This window comes from Nerophis ophidion, linkage group LG04 (assembly GCF_033978795.1).
Source record: "Nerophis ophidion isolate RoL-2023_Sa linkage group LG04, RoL_Noph_v1.0, whole genome shotgun sequence".
Taxonomy (NCBI): domain Eukaryota; kingdom Metazoa; phylum Chordata; class Actinopteri; order Syngnathiformes; family Syngnathidae; genus Nerophis; species Nerophis ophidion.
In genome coordinates, this window is record NC_084614.1 from 84,562,285 (window position 1) to 84,582,284 (window position 20,000).

At 39.5% G+C, this 20,000-nt stretch overlaps 1 protein-coding gene across 1 annotated transcript in view; it reads right to left on the minus strand.

The window, feature by feature from the left end:
- Positions 1–2,029: 2,029 nt before the first annotated feature.
- Positions 2,030–20,000, minus strand: part of LOC133552095 (leptin receptor gene-related protein) — a 22,711-nt gene continuing 4,740 nt past the window's right edge. Inside the window, exons 3-4 of the mRNA XM_061899421.1 lie at positions 19,700–19,886; positions 2,030–13,097 (exon numbers count right to left, since the gene is read on the minus strand). Coding sequence (XP_061755405.1) covers positions 12,981–13,097; positions 19,700–19,886 — 304 coding nt within the window. The 3' untranslated portion in view covers positions 2,030–12,980. The remainder of the gene's footprint in view (positions 13,098–19,699; positions 19,887–20,000) is intronic.

Consider the following 20,000-nt stretch of genomic DNA (forward strand, 5'->3'; position numbering starts at 1 on the left):
ATCTGGAGAAATCACTCCACGTAAGCGGCATGGCCGGAAACCAACATTGAATGACCGTGACCTTCCATCCCTCAGGCGGTACTGTGTCAAAAACAGACATCAATCTCTAAAGGATATCACCACATGGGCTCAGGAACACTTCAGAAAACCACTGTCACTAAATACAGTTGGTGGCTACATCTGTAAGTGCAAGTTAAAGCTCTACTATGCAAAGCGAAAGCCATTTATCAACAACATCCAGAAACGCCACCCGGCTTCTCTGGGCCCGATATCAGGCTAAGGTGGGTGCCATGATTGGCTATAAAAACAGCTTCTCCAAAAAATGCTCAGTCTTTCACAAGAAAGGATGGGGCGAGGTACACCCCTTTGTCCACAACTGTGTGAGCAAATAGTCAAACAGTTTAAGAACAACCTTTCTCAAAGTGACATTGCAAGAAATTTAGGGATTTCAACATCTACGCTCCATAATATCATCAAAAGGTTCAGAGAATCTGGAGAAATCACTCCACGTAAGCAGCATGGCCGGAAACCAACATTGAATGACCGTGACCTTCCATCCCTCAGACATTGTATCAAAAACCGACATCAATCTATAAAGGATATCACCACATCAACACTTCAGAAAACCACTGTCACTAAATAGTTTGTCGCTACATCTGTAAATGCAAGTTAAAGCTCTACTATGCAAAGCGAAAGCAATTTATCAACAACATCCAGAAACGCCGCCGGCTTCTCTGGGCCCGAGATCATCTAAGATGGACTGATGCAAAGTGGGAACGTGTTCTGTGGTCTGACGAGTCCACATTTCACATTGTTTTTGGAAATATTCAATATGGACCGCTCGCCTGTGTATCGGTTGGGGACATCTCTACGCTGCTGTCTTGGATCCGCTTTGAACTGAACTCTCGCGGCTGTGTTGGAGCCACTATAGATTGAACTTTCACAGTATCATGTTAGACCCGCTCGACATCCATTGCTTTCGGTCCCCTAGAGGGGGGGGGGGTTGCCCACATCTGAGGTCCTCTCCAAGGTTTCTCATAGTCAGCATTGTCACTGGCGTCCCACTGGATGTGAATTCTCTCTGCCCACTGGGTGTGAGTTTTCCTTGCCCTTTTGTGGGTTCTTCCGAGGATGTTGTAGTCGTAATGATTTGTGCAGTCCTTTGAGACATTTGTGATTTGGGGCTATATAAATAAACATTGATTGATTGATCGACTGATTCATATTCGACATTGTGTCATCCGGACCGAAGGGGAAGCGAACCATCCAGACTGTTATCGACGCAAAGTGTAAAAGCCAGCATGTGTGATGGTATGGGGGTGCATTAGTGCCCAAGGCATGGGTAACTTACACATCTGTGAAGGCACCATTAATGCTGAAAGGTACATACAGGTTTTGGAACCATCTGAGCGCCGTCTTTTTCATGGACGCCCCTGCTTATTTCAGCAAGACAATGCCAAGCCACATTCAGCACGTGTTACAACAGCTTGGCTTCGTAAAAAAAAGAGTGCGGGTACTTTCCTGGCCCGCCTGCAGTCCAGACCTGTCTCCCATGGAAAATGTGTGAAGCGTAAAATAGGACAGCAGAGACCCCGGACTGTTGAAGGACTGAAGCTCTACATAAAACAAGAATGGGCAAGAATTCCACTTTCAAAGCTTCAACAATTAGTTTCCTCAGTTCCCAAACATTTATTGAGTGTTGTTAAAAGAAAAGGTGATGTAACAGAGTGGTGAACATGCCCTTTCCCAACTACTTTGGCACGTGTTGCAGCCATGAAATTCTAAGTTAATTATTATTTGCAAAAAAAAAATGAAGTTTATGAGTTTGAACATCAAATATGTTGTCTTTGTAGCATATTCAACTGAATATGGGTTGAAAAGGATTTGCAAATCATTGTATTCTGTTTATATTTACATCTAACACCATTCCCCCGAAACTCTGATGACATCATCACGCCACTCTTCCCAGAAACCGGCTGTGAAACAAAATGGAAAACACGAATGGAAAAGACCAAGCCTGGACAATAGATTTCACAATACAAACAGATTTAATGATTGTTACAAAACCAGACGCACTCGAGAGCTTCTAAAAGTCACTTTTGAGTCTCTGCTTGTTAGTGTCTAAAAAGTGTCAGTCACGTGGCTTCGGGCCAGGTGGAAGATTTTTGCGAGACAGCGGAAAACTGAGCGTTGATGTGGAATTTGGTGATTTTGGGAACATGAAGTCGTGCTGTTGGATTCATCAGCATTCATCCCAGCCGGCACGAGACATTGATATTATAACGTTTTGTCATACTTACATATATGTCCTTTAATACGGCTTTGAAACAACGTTGGGGATTAGTTGTGTTTGCAAATCGGGACAACGTTGATGTCCAATGTTGGATTCACGTTGTTTGGGAAATGACCACATTTCACTGTTAAATCAACGTCACCACCTGACGTGGAATAAACCTTGTCAAAACACGTGTTGTATTTGTGTTGTAGAATATTGGTTGAAAAATGACAAAATTTAAATGATCAAATTAACGTCAGAACCCAACATTGATGTAACGTCCTCAAAAAGCATGTTGTTTTAATCATTGTATTTGTGTTGTAGAATATTGGTTGGAAAATGACCAAAATTCAATGGTCAAATAAACATCAGAACCCAACATTGATTAAAAGTTGTCAAAAAGCATGTTGTTTCAACGTTGTATTTGTGTTGTAGAATATTGGTTGGGAAATGACCGAAATTCAATGTTAAATCAACGTCAGAACTCGACATTGATGTAACGTCATCAAAAAGCATGTTGTTTCAACGTTGTATTTGTGTTGTAGAATATTGTTAGGAAAATTACTACATTTCAATGATCAACGTCAGAGTCCGACATTGATGTAATGTTGTCAAAAATGATGTAGTTTCAACGTTGTGTTTGAGATGTAGAATATTGGTTGAAAAATGACAAAATTTCAAGAGTCAAATCAACATCAGAACCCAACACTTATGTAATGTTGTCAAAAAGCATGTTGTTTCAACGTTGTATTTGTGTTGTAGAATACTGGTTGGGAAATGACCAAAATTTCAATGGTCAAATCAACGTCAGAACCCGACATTGATGTAACGTCCTCAAAAATCATGTTTTAACGTTATATTTGTGTTGTGGAATATTGGTTGAAAAATGACAAAAATTCAATGGTCAAATCAACATCACAACCAAACATTGATTAAACGTCCCCAAAAAGCATGTTGTTTCAACGTTGTATTTGTTTTAGAATATTGGTAGGAAAAAGACCAAATTTCAATGATCAACGTCAGAGTCCAACATTGATGTAACGTCGTGAAAAAGCACGTTGTCTCAACATTGTATTTGTGTTGTAGAATATTGGTTGGAAAATGACCAAATTTCAATGGTCAAATCAACATCAGAACCTGACATTCATTAAACGTCCTCAAAAAGTATGTTGTTTTAATCATTGTATTTGTGTTGAAGAGTATTGGTAGGAAAATGACCAAATTTCAATGATCAACATCAGAGTCCGACATGTAATGTTGTCAAAAAGCATGTTGTTTCAATGTTGTATTTGTGTTGTAGGATATTGGTTGGAAAATGACAAAATTTCAATGGTCAAATCAACGTCAGAACCCAACATTGATGTAACGTCGTGAAAAATCATGTTGTTTTAACGTTATATTTGTGTTGTAGAATATTGGTTGAAAAATGACAAAATTTCAATGGTCAAATCAGCGTCGGAATCCACCATTTATGTAATGTTGTCAAAAAGCATGTTGTTTTAACGTTGTATTTGTGTTGTGGAAAATTGCCAAATTTCAATGGTCAAATCAACATCACAACCAAACATTGATGTAACGTCGTGAAAAAGCATGTTGTTTCAACGTTGTATTTGTGTTTTAGAATATTGGTTGAAAAATGACAAAATTTCAATGATCAAATCAACGTCAGATCCCCAACAATTGATGTAACGTCCTCAAAAAGCATGTTGTTTCAATCATTGTATTTGCGTTGTAGAATATTGGTTGGGAAATGACCAAATTTCAATGATTAACATCAGAGTCCGACATGTAATGTGGTCAAAAAGCATGTTGTTTTAACGTTGAATTTGTGTTGTAGAAGATTGGTTGAAAAATGACAAACTTTCAATGGTCAAATCAACGTCACAACCTGACATTGAATAAACGTTGTCAAAAAAGCATGTTGTTTCAACGTTGAACTTGTGTTGTAGAATATTTGTTGGAAAATGACTAAATTTCAATGGTCAAATCAATGTCAGAACTCAACATTGATGTAACGTCGTAAAAAAGCAAGTTGTTTCTACGTTGTATTTGTGTTGTAGAATATTGGTTGAAAAATGACAAAATTTCAATGGTCAAATCAACATCAGAATCCAACATTGACGTAACGTCGTGAAAAAGCATGTTGTTTTAACGTTGTATTTGTGTTGTAGAATATTGGTAGGAAAATGACAAAATTTCAATGGTCAAATCAACGTCAGAACCCAACATTGATGTAACGTCCTCAAAAAGCATGTTGTTTTAACGTTATATTTGTGATGTAGAATATTGGTTGAAAAATGACAAAATTTCAATGGTCAAATCAACGTCTGAATCCAACATTTATGTAATGTTGTCAAAAAGCATGTTGTTTCAACGTTGTATTTGTGTTGTAGAATATTGGTTGAAAAATGCCAAAATTTCAATGGTCAAATCAACATCAGAATCCAACATTGACGTAACGTCGTGAAAAAGCATGTTGTTTTAACGTTGTATTTGTGATGTAGAATATTGGTTGAAAAATGACAAAATTTCAATGATCAAATCAACGTCAGAACCCAACATTGATGTAACGTCCTCAAAAAGCATGTTGTTTTAACGTTATATTTGTGATGTAGAATATTGGTTGAAAAATGACAAAATTTCAATGGTCAAATCAACGTCTGAATCCAACATTTATGTAATGTTGTCAAAAAGCATGTTGTTTCAACGTTGTATTTGTGTTGTGGAAAATTGCCAAATTTCAATGGTCAAATCAACATCACAACACAACATTGATGTAACGTCCTGAAAAAGCATGTTGTTTCAACGTTGTATTTCTGTTTTAGAATATTGGTTGAAAAATGACAAAATTTCAATGATCAAATCAACGTCAGATCCCCAACAATTGATGTAACGTCCTCAAAAAGCATGTTGTTTCAATCATTGTATTTGTGTTGTAGAATATTGGTTGGAAAATGACAAAATTTCAATGGTCAAATCAACGTTGGAACCCGACATTGATGTAACGTCCTCAAAAATCATGTTGTTTTAACGTTATATTTGTGTTGTGGAATATTGGTTGGGAAATGACCAAAATTCAATGGTCAAATTAACCTCAGAAACCAACATTGATTAAAAGTAGTCAAAAAGCATTTTGTTTCAACGTTGTATTTGTGTTGTAGAATATTGGTAGGAAAATGACCAAATTTCAATGATCAACGTCAGAGTCCGACGTTGATGTAATGTTGTCAAAAAGGATGTTGTTTCAATGTTGTATTTGTGTTGTAGAATATTGGTTGAAAAATGACAAAATTTCAATGGTCAAATTAACGTCAGAACACAACATTGATGTAACGTCCTCAAAAAGCATGTTGTTTTAATCATTGTATTTGTGTTGTAGAATATTGGTAGGAAAATGACCAAATTTCAATGATCAACGTCAGAGTCCGACATTGATGTAACGTCGTCAAAAAGCATGTTGTTTCAACGTTGTATTTGTGTTGTAGAATATTGGTTGAAAAATGACAAAATTTCAATGGTCAAATCAATGTCAGAACCCAACATTGATGTAACGTCCTCAAAAAGCATGTTGTTTTAACGCTATATTTGTGGTGTAGAATATTGGTTGAAAAATGACAAAAATTCAATGGTCAAATCAACGTCTGAATCCAACATCCATGTAATGTTGTCAAAAAGGATGTTATTTCAACGTTGAATTTATGTTGTAGAATACTGGTTGGGAAATGACCAAATTTCAATTGTCGATTCAACGTCAGAACCCAACATTGATTAAACGTCCTCAAAGAGCATGTTGTTTCAATGTCGTATTTGTGTTGTGGAATATTGGTTGGGAAATGACAAAAATTCAATGGTCAAATCAACGTCACAACCTGACATTGAATAAATGTTGTCAAAAATCATGTTTTTTCAACATTGTATTTGTGTTGTAGAATATTGGCTGAAAATGACTATTTTTCAATGGTCAAATCAATGTCAGAATACAACATTTATGTCATGTCAAAAAGGATGTTGTTTTAACGTTGAATTTGTGTTGTAGAATATTGGTTGAAAAATGTCAAAAATTAAATAGTCAAATCATCGTCTGAATCCAACATTTATGTAATGTTGTCAAAAAGGATGTTGTTTCAACATTGAATTTGTGTTGTAGAATATTGGTTGAAAAACAACAACATTTCAACGGCCAAATCAACATCAGAATCCAACATTGACGTAACGTCGTGAAAAAGCATGTTGTTTTAACGTTGTAGAATATTGGTTGAAAAATGACCAAATTTCAATGGTCAAATCAACGTCTGAATCCAACATCTATGTAATGTTGTCAAAAAGGATGTTATTTCAACCTTGAATTTATGTTGTAGAATATTGGTTGGGAAATGACCAAATTTCAATGGTCGAATCAACATCAGAATCCAACATTGATTAAACGTCCTCAAAAATCATGTTGTTTCAACGTTGTATTTGTGTTGTAAAATATTACCTGGGAAATGACCACATTCAAATTGTCAAATCGACATCAGAACCCAACATTGATTAAACGTCCTCAAAGAGCATGTTGTTTCAATGTCGTATTTGTGTTGTGGAATATTGGTTGAAAAATGTCAAAAATTAAATAGTCAAATCATCGTCTGAATCCAACATTTATGTAATGTTGTCAAAAAGGATGTTGTTTCAACATTGAATTTGTGTTGTAGAATATTGGTTGAAAAACAACAACATTTCAACGGCCAAATCAACATCAGAATCCAACATTGACGTAACGTCGTGAAAAAGCATGTTGTTTTAACGTTGTAGAATATTGGTTGAAAAATGACCAAATGTCAATGGTCAAATCAACGTCTGAATCCAACATCTATGTAATGTTGTCAAAAAGGATGTTATTTCAACCTTGAATTTATGTTGTAGAATATTGGTTGGGAAATGACCAAATTTCAATGGTCAAATCAACATCAGAACCCAACATTGATTAAACGTCCTCAAAAATCATGTTGTTTCAACGTCGTATTTGTGTTGTAAAATATTACCTGGGAAATGACCACATTCAAATTGTCAAATCGACATCAGAACCCAACATTAATTAAACGTCCTCAAAGAGCATGTTGTTTCAACGTTAGGTTTGAGTTGCTCAATGTCAGGACCTAATTCAACAAGTTCTCAACGTTTTTTTTTTCTATGTCTTGTGCCTGCTGAGATGCATTTACCTCCCCACAAAGACACAAACAGTCCAAATTGTACTATTCATCTTAAACGGAGTCAACAAAACAATGAATATTACACATGAATGTGGGGTTTGAGTCCAGTCCGTACTTGATGCTGAAAAAGGATAGCTTGATATCACAATCCTTTGCGGCAAAGTACGTTATTCTGGGTTTTCTCGATGATAATTAACAAGCTCCACCTGGGCCATCTGGGCTGGTCACTCACCTTTCTCAGAATTGTGGTGAATTCTTCTATTTCTAATGATTGTGCCAACAGTGCGGCGTATATTTTACGAAGCTTTAAAAAGGGACAAGACTTCATGTGCTGTTTCATAACGTCAGAATTCTTGTAGCCTGCACAGGGGGATCAAATACTTTAATATACTTTTTCATTGATATTCTGTCTCTCTATGTTAAAGGGGACCTGCACGTTTTTATTTTATTTTTTGCCCATCCCGATGTGAGACAAAAAACAACAACACATAGTTTTCTCATTTCATGCATTCTAATTTGTAAAGTATGGCAAGTACGAGGCGGCTAACAATGCAGCTAATTAGAGTAATCTATTACGCTTATAAGTCCCCCTAACAAAAGCACCATCAATACCCCATCACGACCTGAATATTAACAAGTTTTAGCGATATTGTTATCGTCGAGGAACTACTTTTAGCGGCGGCAGAGAGTGCTGCAATATTGACATATTGAGCTGCTGCATCGCCTCTGGGTTGGTGAAAGTTCATTCTAGATTATAAATCATGCCTCTCGCCTGGATAGTAGAAAGTTGTGGACGTAAACCCACAAGTTGGTCAACTTTGACATCCAGTTTAGACCCGGAGATGGCGAGAAAGACAGGAAAAGACGCACCTTATTTTTTAAATGTTAGTGAGGATTATGATTAATTGTTCATTTAAGGGGGAAGATATAAACATCCCATTAGTCTTTATCCCAAGGAGAGCAGACATTGTACAGTAAGTGACTCACTAGGAGAGCAGACATTGTACAGTAAGTGACTGTTTTATTATGTCCGTTGTTATATTTGCACACACACATGTATGTATGTATATATATATATATATATATATATATATATATATATATATATATATATATATACATACACACAGACACAATACATGAACAATTTTTTTTGTACACAAGCTGCCCCAAAAATATGTTTTACTTTACAAACTGGCAGCTAAGAAACTAGAATTTTACAGTAAAATTAGTGTTTTTTTTACAGGGTATAAAAAAATGTAATAAAAGGAATGTAACGGAGAAACAATAGCACTGTTTTTAGCGTTAAAACAGAGCTGCCCTTTTTTTTTTTTACTGTATAATCTTGTTTTTTGTGTGTGTTTTTTTAATGTTTTAGTGTCTTACTGTGTATGGGAAAAAATAGTACCAAAGTTGATTTTACGGTAAAATAAATCTATTGTCAATTTTACAATCGACAATTTGATTGATCATTTGTTTTGAAATCATACGTAAAGTAGATATTTAAGTACGGTATATATCTTTATTTTAATTAAAAAAAAATATTTGGTATACATGATAGTATAATATTTTGATTTTATTAAATATTAAAATATATAAAATTGCATGCGGTACATGATTTTATTAATGTTAATAGGGAAAGAACAAATAAGTAAGAAAAAGATTAAGCGTTTTATTAACGCATATTATTTTCATTTCATCGTTTCATCGTTGTTTATATATGTTGTTTAATACTTAGTACTGGTTGGATCTAGTCATTCTAAAACTTGTAGATCATTCTCCTTATATTCGGGTTCAAAAATAGAAGTTTCCGGATCATTATTTGTCCCAACATAGTCTTTGTTGTCTTTCATGAAGTCTGCCATGATTAGTCGTGTTGTTGAAGAGAAAAGCGAACGTTGTGATGTGTCTGTGATATTAGTACGTAAATATTTCATTTTATTCTAAATGTTACTACATTACATGTATACTTACAAGGTGTGTATAAGACATTAATGGAGGTTTTTGGATGTTTTTTTTAGAGCTCTTTACAGGCCAAAGAGAGCGAATCCATTACCTTTATTGTTGGCTGACTTTTGCTAGCATTTATTTACGAGTTAGAATGCATAAAAAAAAGGATAAACGTGAAAAAAAAAAAGTGCAGTTCCCCTCTGCTAAACTATAACTACCGTATTTCCTTGAATTGCCGCCGGTCATATAGTATGCGCCTGCCTTGAATTACTCGCAAAATAATTAGCGCATGCTTAGTATTACCGCCGGGTCAAACTCGTGACACTTCCCCTGTCGTCACTTTCAAAATGGAGGAGGCTGATTTCAATACCGGTGATTTGAAATCGCATGGATTAAGAGCCATTCAGTAGGATTTAAGGTCAGCTAAAAAGAACAGTAAGCAGCTATGTTTTATTAATATACCGTAGCTGCGTGTGTCAAAAATGAGTCATTAAATGACTCCCGCCTCCTGGTGGTAGAGGGCGCTAGTGATCCTTCTTGCGACTACTCGGCTGCAGAAGAAGTGACAACGAATGACCTGATATGTGCTGGGAACGGATTTGATGCAGGGGGTGCACGACGGACCTTTTAGGATGCAACACCACTAGTCCTATGCTGGCTATGCAAACAACCGGGCTGAAATAAAGCATGTTCGAGTCCCAAATAATCAGTGTATTATTTATATAATAACACTTCATGCTGGCAGTGGTGGGATAAAGAGATCACCCACGGAGCAGAACGGGAAGGGGAGTTGTCCGAGGATAATTCTGTCGTCGCCCGCACGTGAGGAGCCGAGCTAACTGATAGCAGTTTTCTAAACTGGACTTTCAATCAAAGCAGGAGGTAATAAAGGAAGATCTCCATCGAGACAGACTTTTAAAACTGAAGACTTCTATCAACAAGTTATCGATGCTTTTGATCAGAAGGAGCTGGCATGGACTTCATTTATAAGTAAAGGTAAGACCAGAATAGTGGGCTTCACGGTGGAAGAGGGGTTAGTGCGTCTGCCTCACAATAACGAAGGTCCTGCAGTCCTGGGTTCAAATCCAGGCTCGGGATCTTTCTGTGTGGAGTTTGCATGTTCTCCCCGTGAATGCGTGGGTTCCTTCCGGGTACTCCGGCTTCCTCCCACTTCCAAAGACATGCACCTGGGGATAGGTTGATTGGCAACACTAAATGGTCCCCAGTGTGTGAATGTGAGTGTGAATGTTGTCTGTCCATCTGTGTTGGCCCTGCGATGAGGTGGCGACTTGTCCAGGGTGTACCCCGCCTTCCGCCCGATTGTAGCTGAGATAGGCGCCAGCGCCCCCCGCGACCCCGAAAGGGAATAAGCGGTAGAAATGGCAACACTTAATTGTGTGAATGTTGTCTGTCCATCTGTATTGGCCCTGCGATGAGGTGGCGACTTGTCCAGGGTGTACCCCGCCTTGCGCCCGATTGTAGCTGAGATATGCGCCAGCGCCCCCCGCCACCCCGAAAGGGAATAAGCGGTAGAAATGGCAACACTTAATTGGCCCTAGTGTGTGAATGTTGTCTGTCTATCTGTGTTGGCCCTGCGATGAGGTGGCGACTTGTCCAGGGTGTACCCCGCCTTCCGCCCGATTGTAGCTGAGATAGGCGCCAGCGCCCCCCGCCACCCCGAAAGGGAATAAGCGGTAGAAAATGGCAACACTTAATTGGCCCTAGTGTGTGAATGTTGTCTGTCTATCTGTATTGGCCCTGCGATGAGGTGGCGACTTGTCCAGGGTGTACCCCGCCTTCCGCCCGATTGTAGCTGAGATAGGCGCCAGCGCCCCCCGCGACCCCGAAAGGGAATAAGCGGTAGAAATGGCAACACTTAATTGGCCCTAGTGTGTGAATGTGAGTGTGAATGTTGTCTGTCTATCTGTGTTGGCCCAGCGATGAGGTGGCGACTTGTCCAGGGTGTACCCCGCCTTCCGCCCGATTGTAGCTGAGATAGGCGCCAGCGCCCCCCGCCACCCCGAAAGGGAATAAGCGGTAGAAAATGGCAACACTTAATTGGCCCTAGTGTGTGAATGTTGTCTATCTGTGTTGGCCCTGCGATGAGGTGGCGACTTGTCCAGGGTGTACCCCGCCTTCCGCCCGATTGTAGCTGAGATAGGCACCAGCGCTCCCCGCGACCCTGAAAGGGAATAAGCGGTAGAAATGGCAACACTTAATTGGCCCTAGTGTGTGAATGTTGTCTGTCTATCTGTATTGGCCCAGCGATGAGGTGGCGACTTGTCCAGGGTGTACCCCGCCTTCCGCCCGATTGTAGCTGAGATAGGCGCCAGCGCCCCCCGCCACCCCGAAAGGGAATAAGCGGTAGAAAATGGCAACACTTAATTGGCCCTAGTGTGTGAATGTTGTCTGTCTATCTGTGTTGGCCCTGCGATGAGGTGGCGACTTGTCCAGGGTGTACCCCGCCTTCCGCCCGATTGTAGCTGAGATAGGCACCAGCGCTCCCCGCGACCCTGAAAGGGAATAAGCGGTAGAAATGGCAACACTTAATTGGCCCTAGTGTGTGAATGTTGTCTGTCTATCTGTATTGGCCCAGCGATGAGGTGGCGACTTGTCCAGGGTGTACCCCGCCTTCCGCCCGATTGTAGCTGAGATAGGCGCCAGGGAATAAGCGGTAGAAAATGGATGGATGGAAGACCATAATAATGTTTTTTTTTATTAAATGTGCTTTTCATGACGGTATCCTTACATCGCACTAAAATTTTTACTGCATGCCTTTGGTAAGCGTTTTAAGTTAATTAGCATGAGGGCGGCAATTCAATGAAATACGGTACTATAGAAATATGGACTTTTCATGTCTGTAGGAGGCTAAATTACAATTATACATCATAAGGGGGTTAATTTATGACTTCTCCCCACTATACAGCTACAACTCAAAATGAAAAAAAAAGAATAATAATAATCACGTCAATCAGAAGAATTTGCTGACGTCCTTAGGAATATAAAAGGCACTTTTTAAACAGTTCACACAGTGAAATGCTTCCTTAAACCCCCCCCAGCTGGCAGTCCTAATGCACAATTTGGTGTCAAACAGGCTCTGAATTAGCCAATCTTTGGTTCGGATGTACAACACAGCAACGAGGATGACAGAAAACGGAAACTTTCAGGCAGAAAAAGTGACATAAACAATGACTAGGAGGGCATCCGGCGTCACGTACGTAGTAGGGATGACTTTGCCCAACATTACACTTGTAATAGAAATAGTTACGGGAAGTTAACTCGTTACAAAGATGGCTGACGGCAGTGTGGTAAACACGGGACTTAAAGACATGACGTGTGGACGGAGAGAAAAGCCAAACCAAAATAATACGTGTAGAGGTGAGGTTAGCGCATATGTGGGTTATAGTTATAGTTATAGTTATAGTTGCGCTCTCCGAGACATAAGGCACGTGCTTTCTATCGGACACTCGTTGACGACTTACGAACGGTTTTGAGAAAACGATCACACTTTTGTCTGCAGGCCAGCCAGGTCCATCCGTCCGTGGTATCTGCTCACGTCCCGCCGCCTACCACTGCTCCCAACTGAACTCGTCGCCACCGCCGAACACCACGAAGAAGCCCAGGATTGTGAAGAAGATGACGGCGTTCCCGGTCATCACCAGACCACAGGCGCCCCACTGGATCTGAAAGTTTGAAAAAACAGCAAGGTTGAAGTGGTCGCAGGTCGGAAGTCGGGAGGGCCAATGGAATAATCGCAGTTATTTCTATCAATATCGAAATCCCCATTGCCGTTTTAAGCCACTATGGATTGAACTTTCACAGTATCATGTTAGACCCGCTCGACATCCATTGCTTTCGGTCCCCTAGAGGGGGGGAGTTGCCCACATCTGAGGTCCTTTCCAAGGTTTCTCATAGTCAGCATTGTCATTGTACATTGGCCCTGTACTCTTCAGCATCTACATGCTGCCGCTAGGTGACGTCATACGCAAATACGGTATTAGCTTTCACTGTTATGCTGATGACACCCAACTCTACATGCCCCTAAAGCTGACCAACACGCCGGACTGTAGTCAGTTGGAAGCGTGTCTTAATGAAATTAAACAATGGATGTCCGCTAACTTTTTGCAACTTAATGCCAAAAAAACGGAAATGCTGATTATCGGTCCTGCTAGACACCGACCTCTATTTAATAATACAACTTTAACATTTGACAACCAAATAATAAAACAAGGTGACTCTGTAAAAAATCTGGGTATTATCTTCGACCCAACTCTCTCCTTTGAGTCACACATTAAAAGCGTTACTAAAACGGCCTTCTTTCATCTCCGTAATATCGCTAAAATTCGCTCCATTTTGTCCACTAAAGACGCCGAGATCATTATCCATGCGTTTGTTACGTCTCGTCTCGATTACTGTAACGTATTATTTTCGGGTCTCCCCATGTCTAGCATTAAAAGATTACAGTTGGTACAAAATGCGGCTGCTAGACTTTTGACAAGAACAAGAAAGTTTGATCATATTACGCCTGTACTGTATATACCTTTATATACATATATACATACATATATACCTATACTGTATATACCTTTATATACATATATACATACATATATACCTGTACTGTATATACCTTTATATACATATATACATACATATATACCTGTACTGTATATACCTTTATATACATATATACATACATATATACCTATACTGTATATACCTTTATATACATATATACATACATATATACCTGTACTGTATATACCTTTATATACATATATACATACATATATACCTGTACTGTATATACCTTTATATACATATATACATACATATATACCTGTACTGGCTCACCTGCACTGGCTTCCTGTGCACTTAAGATGTGACTTTAAGGTTTTACTACCTACATATAAAATACTACACGGTCTAGCTCCAGCCTATCTTGCTGATTGTATTGTACCATATGTCCCGGCAAGAAATCTGCGTTCAAAAGACTCCGGCTTATTAGTGATTCCTAGAGCTCAAAAAAAGTCTGCGGGCTATAGAGCGTTTTCCGTTCGGGCTCCAGTACTCTGGAATGCCCTCCCGGTAACAGTTCGAGATGCTACCTCAGTAGAAGCATTTAAGTCTCATCTTAAAACTCATCTGTATACTCTAGCCTTTAAATAGACCTCCTTTTTAGACCAGTTGATCTGCCGCTTCTTTTTTTTCTCCTATGTCCCCCCCTCCCTTGTGGAGGGGGTCCGGTCCGATGACCATGGATGAAGTACTGACTGTCCAGAGTCGAGACCCAGGATGGACCGCTCGTCGGGACCCAGGATGGACCGCTCGCCTGTATCGGTTGGGGACATCTCTACGCTGCTGATCCGCTTGAGATGGTTTCCTGGGGACGGGACTCTCACTGCTGTCTTGGAGCCACTACGGATTGAACTTGCACAGTATCATGTTAGACCCGCTCGACATCCATTGCTTTCGGTCCCCTAGAGGGGGGGGGGTTGCCCACATCTGAGGTCCTCTCCAAGGTTTCTCATAGTCAGCCTTGTCACTGGCGTCCCACTGGATGTGAATTCTCCCTGCCCACTGGGTGTGAGTTTTCCTTGCCCTTTTGTGGGTTCTTCCGAGGATGTTGTAGTCGTAATGATTTGTGCAGTCCTTTGAGACATTTGTGATTTGGGCTATATAAATAAACATTGATTGATTGATTGATTGATTGATTGATTGATTGATTGACTGTAGAGCGCCAGGGTTTTCCGCCTTAAAGGGGAACATTATCAGCAAACTTATGCAAGCGTCAATATATACCTTGATGTTGCAGGAAAAAGACCATGTATTTTTTTTAACCGATTTCCGAACTCTAAATGGGTGAATTTGGCAAATTAAACACCTTTCTGTTTATCGGTCTTTTAGTGATGACATCAGAACGTGACGTCGCCGAGGTAACGTATTCACTTTCACATTACAAACACCGGGTCTCAGCTCTGTTATTTTCCGTTTTTTCGACTATTTTCTGGAACCTTGGAGACATCATGCCTGGTGGGTGTGTTGTCGGAGGGTGTAACAACACTAACAGGGAGGGATTCAAGTTGCACCACTGGCAAGAAATCTGCCGCCAGACCCCCATTGAATGTACCAAAGTGTCTTCACATTTGACCGGCGATGCTAAGACAGACATGGCACAGAGATGTATGGAGATGGTTGATGGTTTCCTGTGGACGGGACTCTCGCTGCTGTCTTGGATCCGCTTTGAACTGAAGTCTCGCGGCTGTGTTGGAGCCACTATGGATTGAACTTTCACAGTATCATGTTAGACCCGCTCGACATCCATTGCTTTCGGTCCCCTAGAGGGGGGGGGGTTGCCCACATCTGAGGTCCTCTCCAAGGTTTCTCATAGTCAGCATTGTCACTGGCGTCCCACTGGATGTGAATTCTCCCTGCCCACTGGGTGTGAGTTTTCCTTGCCCTTTTGTGGGTTCTTCCGAGGATGTTGTAGTCGTAATGATTTGTGCAGTCCTTTGAGACATTTGTGATTTGGGGCTATATAAATAAACATTGATTGATTGATTGACTGTAGAGCGCCAGGGTTTTCCGCCTTAAAAGGGGAACATTATCACCAAACTTATGCAAGCGTCAATATATACCTTGATGTTGCAGAAAAAAGACCATGTATTTTTTTTAACCGATTTCCAAACTCTAAATGGGTGAATTTTGGCAAATTAAACGCCTTTCTGTTTATCGCTCTTTTAGCGATGACATCAGAACGTGACGTCACCGAGGTAACACACCCGCCATATTCATTTTCACATTAAAGTGTTCCCTCAATCATCAGGAGATTTTAAAATCTCCTGATTTTGAGAGAACCCCTCATGAAACAGTTCTGTAGAGATGAAGTAGTCTTGTGATTTTTCCCACACCTACATATTACGCTCTACCACGGTATCGAGCACTATTCTCTGGATAATCCAATCAAGACATATATATATATATATTTTTTTTTATATATATATATATATATATATACATATATATATATATGTATGGTACTGAAAAGAGACAGCACCATAACTAATAAATATTCTGGGGGGAACACTGAGTGCACTGGTATATAAGCCACACCCACTATACTTCAGAAGAAAAACTAAATTTTTTCACTTTTTCACTCGACTATAAGCAGCAGAAAAGTGTTAGTTTCCTCAATAAATTCGCCAAAACGTCACCGTGGAGTTATTGGGTCTGTTTCGCAGATCGGAGAGCTGGCTTCTGCAGCTTGTGGGTGTCCATGACGACGATGACTTCTGTTTTGTTTGATCAGCCGTTTTACTGCCGTGTCACGAACACCGTTTGCGAAACAATTATGTAAATAAACATTTACAAATGATTTCCGTGTAAATAACTACAGATGTTTGATAATGGCTTTTTTGCCGATATCCCGATATTGTCCAGCTCTTAATTACCGATTCCGACATCAACCGATACCGATATATACAGTCGTGGAATGAACACATTATGATGCCTAATTTTGTTGTGACGCCCCGCTGGATGCATTAAACAATGCAACAAGGTTTTTCCAAAATAAATCAACTCAAGTTATGGGAAAAAATGCCTTATTTGTATTTGACTTTATTAAATGTATTTATATTATCATTTGGTGCTAAGCTAAAGTCTTAACAAGCTGCTACGCTTCGTACTGCCTCTGCCTCTGTCAGTAAGTCTCTGCAGCACCCAGCATTGTCCCACCCATACAACAAAAAAATAAATAAAATTGTATATACATATACACACATATATATATATATATATATATATATATATATATATATATACAGACACAGACAGAGCGAGAGAGTTATGATAAACATGCATGTGGCGCCAGGCTCTGATTTAATTTTTTAATATCTATAGCAGGGGTGTCAAAAGTGTGCCCCGGAGGCCATTTGCGGCACACACCTAATGTTTTAAAAGGCCCATGGAACATTCTAGAAATACTATTAAAACAAACAAAAACATAAACAAAAGTGAAATAAAAAAGCTTAAAGGCTAAATGTCATTTAGAAAAAGTTGCAACATTGTCTAATTAACAAAGCTGTCATTGCTCAAAACATAATATTGAATCAAAATCAATGTTATTATGAATTATTGACCCATCAAAGTTTCTGATTACTTCACATCAAAATATTTTTTGGTGGAAGATTTAGCAAATTTGTCAAATAAATAATACAAAAAATTTATATTTTGTTTTTTTCTTACCGTACCGAAAATGAACCAAACCTTGACCTCTGAACCGAGGTACGTACCGAACCGAAATGTTTGTGTACCGTTACACCCCTAATATGTATATATATATATATATATAATATATATATATATATATATATATATGGTACTGAAAAGAGACAACACCTTAACTAATAAATATTCTGGGGGGAACACTGAGCGCACTGGTATATAAGCCACACCGACTATACTTCAGAAGAAAAACAATATTTTTTCACTTTTTCACTCCACTATAGGCAGCAGAAAAGTGTTAGTTTCCTCAGTAAATTCGCCAAAACGTCACCGTGGAGATATTGAGTCTGTTTCACAGATTGGAGAGCTGGCTTCTGCAGCTTCTGGGTGTCCGTGACGACGATGACTTCTGTTTTGTTTGATCAGCCGTTTTACTGCTGTGTCACGGACACCGTTTGCGAAACAATTATGTAAATAAACATTTACAAATGATTTCCGTGTAAATAACTAGAGATGTTTGATAATGGCTTTTTTGCCGATATCCCGATATTGTCCATCAACCGATACCGATATATACAGTCGTGGAATTAACACATTATGATGCCTAATTTTGTTGTGACGCCCCGCTGGATGCATTAAACCATGGGTGCCCATTACGTCGACCGCGAGCTACCAGTCGACCGCGGGGGGTGTGTCAGTCGATCTCCAGCCAGGCTTTTAAAAAAAATAGACCTAAAAATGAGTGATCATCAATCTTCACCAAGACGTCACTTAAATGACATTCACGGTACCGGAGGGTCTTGTGAGATGAGGCTGGCTGCTGCAAGATCATTATTATGAAAATATGACCGAGAGGAAGGCGAGAAACACTTTTTATTTCAACAGACTCTCGCGCCGTACCTTCCGTCAAAACTCTAAAGGCCGACTGCACATTTCCTATCTTCACAATAAAAGCCCTGCTTCATGCTGCCTGCGCTAACTAAATACAGAGTACTAAATACTCTGTAAGTAACTAAATACTGAGGGATCGCTTGTACACGCCAGCTTTCCGAGACTCTGTATTTAGTTAGCGCAGGCAGCATGAAGCAGGGCTTTTATTGTGAAGATAGGAAATGTGCAGTCGGCCTTTAGAGTTTTGACGGCAGGGACGGCGCGAAAGTCTGTTGAAATAAAAAGTGTTTCTCGCCTTCCTCTCTGTCATTTTTTCATAATAATGAACTGGCAGCAGCCAGCGTCATCTCACAAGACCCTCGGGTGCCGTGAATGTCAATCAAGCAAGCTACGGAATTTGCCGCCAATGTTTTTCTTGTAAAGTGTATGGAAGCTGGATGAATTAGATGCCAAAAACCAACCACTTTCATGTGGTATTGTACAGAAAGGACAACTTTTTTTCTCCTCCATTTGAAAATGTGGGCGTTATCATCATTACTGTCTGATTCCAATCAATGCAAGTCATCAGAATCAGGTAATACACCAACTTATATTCTTGTCTTCGTGAAAGAAAGACATCTATATGTGTTACACATGCTTGTATTATCATTAAACACATTTAACTTGTTTACAAAAATGTCTCTTTCATAAATAAATAAATATAAATGATATATATAAATGAGGTAGATCCCCTCGAGTTGGTCAATTGAAAAGTAGCTCGCCTGCAGAAAAAGTTTGGGCACCCCTGCATTAAACAATGCAACAGGGTTTTTTCCAAAATAAATCAACTCAAGTTATGGGAAAAAAATGCCAACATGGGCACTGCCATATTTATTATTGAAGTCACAAAGTGCATTGTTTTTTTTCAACATGCCTCAAAACAGCAGCTTGGCATTTGGGACATGTTCTCCCTGAGAGAGCATGAGGAGGTTGAGGTGGGCAGGGTTAAGGTGGGGGGGGTAGCGGGCGTGTATATTGCAGCAATATTCCAAAAAAGGGCAGTCCCCCTTTAAAGAAGGTCAATTGTAAAATCTCACTCAAATGGCAAACATCCACTACTTTTCCTCAGTAGAGAAAATTAATGAATGAATGAATACACCAAATGATCTCCGCATGAAGAGCGTGAACTCACTGTGGTATTGCGGGCGAGGACGATGGGGAGCCCAAAAGATGACACAACGATCCCAGTTGTTAAGAAATAGGCCAGTTCTCGGCAGGCGTTGCTTGAGGAGTCCATGTCGTCACTGAGACGCCGCGATATGAAGGTTGGGATCGGGCTCAGGATGTAAAAAATCAGGACAAACAGCGGCCAGTAAACTCTAAAAAAAAAAAAAAAAACAGAAACCAAGTTATTTGAGTGAATTCAAATTCATATTCAAAACAAACTCAAAGCAACATTTTACTTAACTGGAGATTTTCTGTTTTGTTCTATT